The 10,742-nt window shown below is 49.1% G+C and overlaps 1 protein-coding gene across 1 annotated transcript; it reads right to left on the bottom strand.

Moving 5' to 3' along the window:
• Positions 1-1,315: 1,315 nt before the first annotated feature.
• On the bottom strand, positions 1,316-3,975 carry snx20 (sorting nexin 20). Its single transcript, XM_080874270.1, has 3 exons — positions 3,684-3,975; positions 3,205-3,347; positions 1,316-2,036 (listed from the first exon to the last, which is right to left on the bottom strand). Exons 1-3 carry the CDS (start codon positions 3,739-3,741, stop codon positions 1,365-1,367), a joined length of 873 nt encoding a protein of 290 aa, XP_080730396.1. The 5' UTR covers positions 3,742-3,975; the 3' UTR covers positions 1,316-1,364.
• Positions 3,976-10,742: the final 6,767 nt, after the last annotated feature.

Here is a 10,742-nt window from a genome sequence, read left to right as displayed (position 1 = left end):
TTAAACAACTTCAATAATTTTAAAAGTAAAAGATCAAGAGAAGAAGATAAGAAATGAAAGGAGAAAACCAGAAATTACACTCAGTTAATTACTTTCCATGGCATGTTTCTGAGAGCATACATGTTTCTGGGTCTCCTGTCAGGTTCAAGCAGCACCTTCATCCTCAGCTCTGCTGCTTCCGTCATCACCAGAACTCCTCCGTCAGTCCGTCACACCCGTGCTCCACCAACTCCACCGGCTGCGGTTAAACACTGTTCAAGTTCAAGCTTCTCCACCTTCTCCACCTTTAAGTCTCTACTGTTCTTCTCTGAACACATCTTCGCCCTCTCAGGTCCTCCGTCCATCACTCTCCACTTTCCAGCCTCTCAGAGCACACTTCCTTCCACCTGTCACATGACTCCTCTGTCCTTACTGATGTTATATTCATGTTTCTGTGAGGTGACTTTAAATCAAACGTATTATTATTCATGTGTTTGGGAGGAAGCCGGAGAGAACACGAGAACACGGACAGTTCCCTGTTGTCATTAACAAATGTACTCAAACAGAAGCTAACCTGGCATCATAACTACAGTGCTGACTTTGGCCACACCCCCACTCACCTGTTGGTTTTCGCCCTGTGCTCACAAACACATCGATAAAAGCTAACGCTCCAGGATCTGTTTACATACTCATGTAAATATGCACATGTGCAAAAATGATGTTTACAGTAAAATGGGTCTCTTATGGATGATAAACAGATAATCCAAATCTCAGATTAGCTCATAATCTCTGATGATGTTAGCTATACAGGGCACATAAACAAGCTAAGTGACATAGTGAGACCTGAACAGTTTGCACTTTGGCTCATTAACATGAGAGATACAGCGAACTTGAATCTGATGATTTAACCTGTTGTAACGTTTGCAGTACACAGACGGTTCCAACTGAACTGAGCAAAAACAGCAAAACACAAAAACAGCTGCGTGAACGAAAAGGTCTTTGTTCTGTTTTTGAATGTACACACAGTCGTAACTGATCTCAGGTGAGCAGCAGCTTGTTCCAAAGAGCAGCAACTGAAAGCAGATCGGAGATCTGATCCTGGAGCAGCAGGTGCTGACCCCCACCCAGAGCTACCACAGGATGACCAAAGACGCGGCTTCAGTACTGTGTGGTCAGATTTCCATGGTAGAGTCAGCCGTTAATCGCTAATCATCAAACATCATGAATCAGACCCAATACCAAAATTACTTTTAAATACTTTATTGCAGGACAGTACTGCAGTACTCTGGGTACTCTGACCCACTGTGAGCTGTTACACCTCCACAGCTGGCAGGGGCTGTGCAGGGGTTTACCTGCTAATCCAGGTGTGGATGGCCGCTCCACCCTCAGAGGAACTCCTGGATCACTACCTCCTTCAGAGAGTGGGAGGACGCTTCCCCACGCTCGGCATCTCTCAGAGCGGTCAACTCATCCTGCAGCTGAGCCACGGGCCGGCCCAATTGGTACCCGAGGTCCACCAGCAGCTCCAGCAGCGGCGCTCTGTAGCGCGTCAGTCCGTAGCGCCTCACCGGAGGCAGCGCTCTCTGAGCGGCGGAGAACGCCCGCTCCGGTTCGTCCAGGTCCCGGTAGCAGACAGCGAGGGCGGCGAGGGCGGGCACGAGGAGGGTGGGCTTCTGCCAGGGCAGCAGCTTCTCCTGGATGTCCAGCACGGTCTGCAGCAGCTCTGCGGCTGGCCGGAACTGCCCCGCCCGGAGCAGGCCGTGCGCCCGCTGCTGCTCCTGCTCTGTGAAGAAAGCCGAGAAGCAAGGCGAGTGTCTGACGCAGCGCGTGGCGTACAGCTTCGCCAGGTAGTCCTGCAGCGCCAGGCGCCGCTCCCCGATGCTCTCGGGGGAGAAGTTCCCCGAGAGCATCTTACGAGGCAGCTGCACCTCCTCCAGCTCCTCGTCAAACTCCTCCAGCAGTTTGTGGTGGAAGCGGGAGAAGTCGCTGTAGCGGCGCTCCACCGAAACACGGCGGGAATCGAAGCTGCCAGAACGCATCACCACCACCTGGTAGAGCTGCAAACAAACAGAAAGAACCGTGACCTTTGACCTTTAAAGTTTAAAGTTAACTCTGCTGCAGCGCAAACAGCCAGTCAGAGAAACAGGCTGGACTTCCTGTTCCCTCTCAACGGTGAACCCACCGCAGGCGTCTTTTCTCTGAGACGTTATGCTGACGATTACATTCATTCATACAACACCGAATCACGACCGATCACCTCGAGGTGCTTTACACTGTAACATAAAGACTGTACAACCATACAAAGAAAACAGAGAACCCCCAACAGTCATGTGACCCCTATGAGCAGCACTTTGGCGACAGTGGGAAGGAAAAACTCCCTTTTAACAGGAAGAAACCTCCAGCAGAACCAGGCTCAGGGAGGGGCGGGGCCATCTGCTGTGATTGGTTGAGGTGAGAGAAGGAAGACAGAAGAGAGACAGAAGTTAATAATAACTAATGATTAAACACCCAGTGCATCATGGGAATCACCCAGCAGCCTACACCTATTGCACCATAACTAAGGGACTATGTGCTTCGTCCTGATGATGATGCTGTGTTTTGGTCCTCTGGGGCACCATAGACAAGCAGAAAGTTGCTGATGTGTCAGTTTGAATATTTCCTTCATTATGGAGCACATTAGCTTCTGTGACCGCACGGCATCGGTTACCTGCACTCATCAATGAACAGCTCCCTGACTGAGTTTTACATGTTTGAGGTTTAAAATGAACACACCTGACAGTGGCAGGCAGGGAAACTGTTGGGACCGCACAGCAGGTGGACAGGTGAGTGCAGGCAGGTGTGTTAAAGCTGGTCTTTGGGTTGCTTATTATCTCAAATATGTCTTCATATAAAGATTTCACTGCTCAGCCAGTGCCTCTTATGACCAGAGTTCACCTTTACTGCTTCCTGCTCCAACAGCCACACCTTTGGAAAATAAGCCCCTCCTCCTCAGGTTAAACTTTCACTTCCTGCGGGCTCACCTTCACTGAAAGTTAGCTGGGAACATTTACAGGTTAGCCGCTTTGCCCCTCATCCTCATCCTCTGTCTGAAAGAATCTCTTCTGATTGGCTGTCCCTCAAAAACAGAAGGTATTTCACCTCTATGACATCACAGGGATCCAAGAGTATAAAAACTGCTGAGCAGAGTGTTTGGAGTCGGCTGGTGGGTGTGTTTCGGTGTCTCACCACGTATTTGTGTAGCACGTGCTCGACGATGCGGGTGGAGGGGATCTCAAAGAGCAGCCGGACGGGTCGCTCTCGCTGCTTCACCGCCCTCCAGTTCTGCTGCAGCTCCTTAGTGGTTAAACTGGAAGAGCCGGGCAAGTCCTCTGAAACAGCAAACACAGCGAGTCAGCACCCACTGCTGGACTGGCACACCTGTGGAAAGGCTGCATTATTAGGGGCGGGGCCTCTTTGACTCTACGTGCTGCTTTAGCAGCTGCCAGCCTCTTTGAAACCCACCTCCCTACCAGCTCCTCTTTTCACTGTTTCTGACGTGAATCATTGGCTGCAAACACATAAATATCTGCCAGATTAAAGCTCAGCGTCACTGTTTACTCGGGTGGAGGTCTGAAATGTGAGTGAGACTTGACCTAAAAGTTTGACGTCTCAGTTCAGACAGAAGAATGAAGAAGAGGAAGGTTAAAGGTGAAAGATGACAGAACCTGGAGTCATTGTGTCCACCTCAGTCAGGTCTTGGGCTCCCTGCTGAGCTTCTGCCATCGGGTCCAAACTGCTGATCTGAGGCCAGAGAAGCTCGCTTATCCTCCTGATGTTCACTCAGTGATGGGCAGCTGTGTTTTCTGGCTCTGCTTCATCTCTTTTGGATTTTTTTATTCCTGTAAAGATCAAAGCTGCCAGTGTGGCTCCTGCAGGTGAGTGAGGGGTTAAAAAGGCCCAAGCGGGCCTGCCGAGCGTCGCTAACAGAAGAACGTGCTGCACGTTTGCGTGCTGACAGACGAGTGCAGGCAGGAGGAAGTCGACTTCAGCAAACATGCTGAAGAGGAAGTGAAATGAAAGACCAGTGTGTCGTAAATGGTGTGTGAGAGAGGTGCTTGTTTCATGGCTGCGGAGCAGCAGGCGGGTGGAGTTAGCTAGCAGAAAGCAGTGTTTTGCATGCAGCTCCTCTCTGCTCCTCTAGGGGGAGCTCTGAAAGCTCTTTAAGCTTTAATGTCCATCTGCAGGTGCACAGGCAGGTCAGAGGTCACAGGCAGACACCACTGAGTAGTCTTTATTAGATTTACCTTGACATGCTTCACAGTGTTAGAGAGGAACTCAGACGAGCCCTCTGAGCAGCTTTCTGTGACAGAGGGGAGGAAGAAGACCTCCAGCAGAACCAGGATCAGGGAGGCAGACGTGGTTCAGACGATGCTTGCTGCGGTTTAACAGGATAAATCAAGCTGTGACTCATCTGCACAGCTGAACTTTGACCTATGGTGCTCAGAAGGAACTGAGACTAAAGTAAAAATAAAACCAGTCTCAGTGACGGAAATAAAAATGAAAGCCAGACTTTAGAAAAACAGGAAACCTGACCACAAAACTACCCCCCCCCCCCCCCAGCTGCGTGTCTCCACCCCTGCATGATCACGTGCCTGGCTCAGGGCGGCAGCAGGGCGCAGTTTTAGAGGAAGCACCTGCGCAGACTCGGTTCTTCTGCGCTGTGACGCTGATCAGCTGTTTCTCCGTCAAAGTGAAAGTAAAAGTGTTCTCGCTCGCGTCGCAGCTCCAGGATCAGCTGATCCGACAGGTTCGCTCTTCCTCCTCCGCAGGTGTCCTGGACACGGTGAGTCAGGTGCCAACATCACGGCAGCCCGAGCCGTTATTCCTCGCTCTTAAGGGCGATCGTGGCTCAAGAGTTGGGAGGTCGCCTTGTAATCGGAAGGTTGCCGGTTCGAGCCCCGGCTTGGACAGTCTCGGTCGTTGTGTCCTTGGGCAAGACACTTCACCCGTTGCCTACTGGTGGTGGTCAGAGGGCCCGGTGGCGCCAGTGTCCGGCAGCCTCGCCTGTGTCAGTGCACCCCAGGGTGGCTGTGGCTACAATGTAGCTGCCATCACCAGTGTGTGGATGGGTGGATGACTGGAGGTGTAAAGCACTTTGGGGTCCTTAGGGACTAGTAAAGCGCTATATAAATACAGGCCATTTACCATTTAATAACCGCGTGGGAGGACACAGTGGAGAGGTGATGGAAACACAGTGGCTGTAAAAGGAAGCAGGTCGCACTGCCCTAACCCGGCATCACCAGAGAGATGCCGAAATTAAAGGATGATTTATTCATTAAGGGAACAAAGTGATCAAACCTACCTGCCTGTGTGCAAAAGTAACTGCCCCATAAACCTGATAACTGTTTATTGTGTTTGAGTTGGTACAGCATTTAGGAGAGGAAGTTCAGTAGAATACAGTAAAATGCAGTAGAACATGCATCGGTTTTGACAGCAGGCAGCTGATGGCGTGCTCACCGTGCCCACCTGCACCAAACAGGCTCAGACACTGATGTCCACTTTTCTGTAAATAGTTATTATCTGACCGACTCTTCCTGCTCCTTTATTTGTGAATGCTGCACAGAGCGAGCGTGGTGGAGGTCTCTGTTTCTTCATTTCATTTTAAATACAGACGTTCAAATATTCTGGTAAGCTCTGGTTTCTGCTCTGACTCTCAGCAGCTGAAAATGACAAGCCAGCGAGCTGAAGATGCCACGGAAACCAGCGAGGTGTTCCAGCTGCTGGAAAAGTACTGCAGCAAGAGGTCAAAACAGCGCTCACCTGAGATGGCAGTGAGGACGATTGCTGCCCGCCGTGTGAAAGGAAACGTCCCAGGTTGGTTTGAACTGTGAGCACGCAGCTGGTGCTTCCTCCTTCCTCTGCTCACCAACACGGGAAAGATTCTCTGTGGGTCTTCTGATGTGCTCACCTGTGTGCTCTCTGGTCAGTTATCTTTCCTCAGGGTCCAGCTCCCAGTGCAAGTTTCCAGAAGTCTCTGGAGGTTGTACTTGATGGAGAAGGTGAGTGAACAGGTGTTTCTCTGACGTCCTGTCCGTGTCGAGGCTCAGACTCATCACGCCGACCGCTCAGTTTGTTTCTCAGGTGAGTCTTCCACCTGTGATGAGGTGCACAACAGGACGCTCAGTACCTCAGCGCACACGGATGGTGAGTGTCCAAAGCGGCAGCAGGACGCTTGTGTGAAGGTGAGAATGTCGGAGTCCTTTTACTCTGCCTGTTCTAACGAGGCGTCTCGCTGTGCCGCAGACATCGTCCAGAGGCTGGTAGAGCTGATCAGAGCGGAGGGAGACGACATCGACAGGAAGGTGAATCAGACGCGTAGATGGCTGCGGCAGGTAGGCAGCTCAGTACTGAACACCGGTGTATTTCTGTCAGATCAAACAGAACCTGGACCTCCAGCAGCAGCTCAGAGACCTGGACTATGACATGTTCAAGGAGCTCACCTCCAGCGTGCAGAGCCTGGTCCACCCGGCGGAGCGGGCGGCACCCTCTGAGGTTCACATTCAGAGGCAGAAGATCGCTCTGGTCTTCGAAGTGACCAGCAGGCTGTCAGCCACGAGTCTGGTCCACCAGAGGAGGGTGCTGAGCTTTGGAGAGCGGTACATTCAGGAGAACCACTCGGCTTGGGTGGAGCAGCACAGAGGCTGGGTGAGCATGAAGATGTGTTAGAACGTGAACTGTTAACTTTCACTGATGTTGAAGCGATTTCTGTGAAATGAAAACGATTTCTGGGTATGTTGTCTCTGTCCAGGCTGAAGCTTTCAGCATCGACTGAGCCGCACGAACCTCAGAGGAATCTCCAGGTGGAGGTCACCACGCTGTCAAAGTTCAAGTATTTGAGCCATATTTGTTTTGTAAAAGTAGAATTTTTTAAAATAAACTTTTGAAAAACACACATGCTGACTGAGTGTCACTGACAGTCTTTGTAAACTGAGAAGTTCTTACACCCATCAAACTCTCGCTCCGCCTTCCTGGACGGTCAGTGACCTCGCAGCAGCCATGTTACTGGTCACACGATGTCATTACAAATGCTCCAAAAGGCTCCAACAGCACAAACGCGGTGCAGAGCTCAGCCAAGCAGCTACAGCCACCTGTGTCACCATCCACCTGTCAGTCAAAGAGGCCACGCCCCTAACAATGCAAACTTTCAATCAGCTACAGAGACCAAACGGTTTGTGTATCAGACTGTAAACATGTTGATCTTAACACAGGAGTCTATGAGTGCTGACTTCATTCAGTTCAATTCAACTTTATTTATACAAATCACAACAACAGTCACCTCGAGGTGCTTTATATTGTAACCAGACCCTACAATAACACATACAGAGAAACCCCAACAATCATATGACCCCCTATGAGCAAGCACTTTGGCGACAGTGGGAAGGAAAAACTCCCTTTTAACAGGAAGAAACCTCCGGCAGAACCAGGCTCAGGGAGGGGCGGGGCCATCTGCTGTGATTGGTTGGGGTGAGAGAAGGAAGACAGGATAAAGACATGCTGTGGAAGAGGGACAGAGGTTAATAACAGATATGATTCAGTGCAGAGAGGTCTGTTAATACATAGTGAGTGAGAAAGGTGACTGGAAAGGAAAAACTCAATGCATCATGGGAATCCCCGGCAGCCTACGTCTATTGCAGCATAACTAAGGGAGGATTCAGGGTCACCTGGTCCAGCCCTAACTATATGCTTTAGCAAAAAGGAAAGTTTTAAGCCTAATCTTGAAAGTAGAGATAGTGTCTGTCTCCTGAATCCAAACTGGAAGCTGGTTCCACAGAAGAGGTGTTTCTGTGCCGTAGCCTGACTGTGACACATCGTGAACGTTTCAGTCTGTCGTCACAGTCCACTGAAACTAAAAGTCAACCACCTGAATTCTTTATTTTACCAACAAAAACATGTCTTTAGTTTCTGTTATTTGTTAATGATCCTTCAGAGGGTTGTCTCTTTACTTTTAAGTGTTTATGAGTCACATCTACCTCTTTAAAACCCTTTCACCTCTTTCATGAGACCAAACCGTGTGGAAGGGGGTCGGTTTAAAGGAAACGTCCCAGTTTAAACCGTGACGCTGCAGACATTGGCGGTCCTAGCCTGTTTGGAGCGCTGGGCAAGCACTCCCTCTGCCCCCCCCCCCACCCCCCACCACACACACACACACACACACACACACACACACACACACACACACAGGCAAAACATATTAAGGATTGTACATTAACATAAAACTGTTGTACACACACACACATATGGAGAGAGAGAGAGTATGCATAGTATGCAAACAGCTACCAAACAGCCATCATAATTCGTCATACAATGAGAACAGGACAAATCAACAACTGACACTGACTGATTACTATTAAAATCTGTAACATATTGTTTGGAGTTTAGTCTGTTACTGTTGCTATTTTTACCATTTCTTCTTGGAGCAACTGTAACTCACATATTTTCCTCAGGGATTAATAAAGTGTTCTGATTCTGATTGGTTCAGGATGACCTGCCATCATCCAATCATACATCTGCTTACCTGCATCTGTTGCTCGTTTCTCCTCCTCTTCTTTTCTCTTTTTTCTAAACTGAGCTCCTGATGGCTTTGAACTTTTCTTGTCCATCTTGGTTTTAATTTTGCACTCCAGCATGAACACAAATCCCCCAACCCGAGGATCACAACATAACCTAACAGACCCTAACACACCGACACCTTAGTTCACAGACTCCCTCTGTCTAAGGTGCATTTCTGGGATTTCACACAACCCAGGATTCAGATCATGAATCCATGATGGGCTTGGATTTACAACATTATGAATGAAATGTGCTCTATCTGGAAGCAGCAGGCCCCTCCCCTTTCCACAGGTTGTGTGTGAGGCTTTAAATCATCAAACTGTAAATTTTAAATTGTTATTGATCCTTTACCCCGAGTCCTAAAGTGTATATTTATTTTCTTACTCCTCTTTGTTTCCTTGCACTGCTGTAGCTGGAGCCTCGTCGTCTCGTCTCTATATGCTGGACTGTCTGTAGCGGAGATGACAATAAAGTTTACTTTGACTTCAGCAGCGAGCACGCGCACCGAGGGCTCTCGCGCTCACTTTACGTGTACAGAATTTCTAAAAAACATCGGTGCAGATTATACGTCTGTATCAGGATGTCTGGTGTTTTCGTGTTTGTTGGTTTGTTTTTATTTTGTTTTATTTTGCGAGTTGGTTATTAGATGCTGCTCCCCGCCGATCTCCTTCCTGTGGCGCAAGCAGCAGGCGCACCTCGCAAACGGAGGGCGCCCTTACTCCCAGCAAATGGGCGATAGAAAACCGATCAGTGCCTGTGACATTCCCAGTATGCGCTGGCTGATGTTGGGGCAGCATGAGCATTTTTTTTTTTTTTTTGCTGATGCCCGTGATGCCGCCCCCCACCACGATGCCGCCCGGGCAACCGCCCGTGTCGCCCGTATCTAAAACCGCTACTGCATGCAGAAGCTGAAAGGAGGTGACTCGGTAAAAGAAGGAAAATCACTAAGTAGGAATTATTAGTCCGAAGAGCCAGGGAGGGACTTTTTTCTGGGCTCATCAGAGGATCTAACAGAGCAGGAAGTAAACACCTGTGTCAGGCTCTTTTAGCCACGTCACTGACAGTAAAAGTTTTATTATGTTGGTTCTGATGAGTTTCAGCTGGATGTGTTCCAGGCTACGTCTTTAAATCCAGTTTGAAATGCTGCTGCTGTAGGAGGTCGCACGTTTTGCTTGCTCTTCATCACTTTTAAAAACTCGGCCTAAACTTTTGGCGCTGTGCACAATCGTGCGCCGCCGTATTTTGCAGACATGTCCTCGCCGTCTCAGCTCTTCAGGTCACTCATTACAGGTCGCACCTCGTACTCACCTTTCAGGTCGTAGCACCTACTATTTGTGAGCATCTCCCCTTTATTATCAACTCTGAGGCTTGTCATCATGTGCTTTCTTTCTCAGTGTAACCATCACCCAGTGTTTAGTTGTAGGTTGTGTACATTTACTTCATGTCTTATCTGTGTTTAGTCGTCAGTCTGGTCCCTGTGTTGGTTTACCTTTCTGTTGGTATTGAAGTGTCACCTGTTCTGTTAGTTCCTGTTTTATTTTGATACTTCTTTGTGTCGTGTGCAGTTCTGCTTCATTAGTCACATTCAGTTCACTTGTGTTCCCCAGGTGTCTCCACTTTGCCCATTCGCTTTTGTGAATTTAAACCCTTTGTCTGCATCCTTTGTCGTGTTGTTCCTCATATTCCTGCTGTCTAACCTTAGTTTCATGTTTATTCTCTTCTTCATAAGTTCCCAGTAACAAAGTTGAAGTACTTCCACATCTCATCTCCTTCGTCCTGCACTCTGTCTGAACATGGTTAAAAGAGAGAGGGCACTTCTCCTTTCTACGAGCAGCAGATTCAAACCTGGCTTAAAGCTGGGCATGGGGCCATGAAGCCTGGAAACAGGATCACGTCCCACCGACACAAACTCACTGAAAAGCCAATTCTGATGGAATGACTTTGAGTCTCGGTTAAAAGTCAAACATCTCTCGAACACCCTAAAGCCCCCAGCTGTTCCCCACCCACAAACATCTGGATGACACACTGAGTTTGTACCATGGTGGGGGTGAGTGTCAGAGGACTTCAGCAGACTGTAACCTTGGACTAAAACCACAGGTAGCCCCACCCGTCGGACGCCCTCTGCTCGTGCAGGCATGATGCTCTCACTGCAGGTAAAAATGAAGACACAGAGA

Source organism: Rhamphochromis sp. 'chilingali', assembly GCF_963969265.1.
Source record: "Rhamphochromis sp. 'chilingali' genome assembly, chromosome: 2".
Classification (NCBI taxonomy): domain Eukaryota; kingdom Metazoa; phylum Chordata; class Actinopteri; order Cichliformes; family Cichlidae; genus Rhamphochromis; species Rhamphochromis sp. 'chilingali'.
Note: the sequence above shows the minus strand (reverse complement) of the source record. Positions and strands in the feature narration are given on the sequence as shown.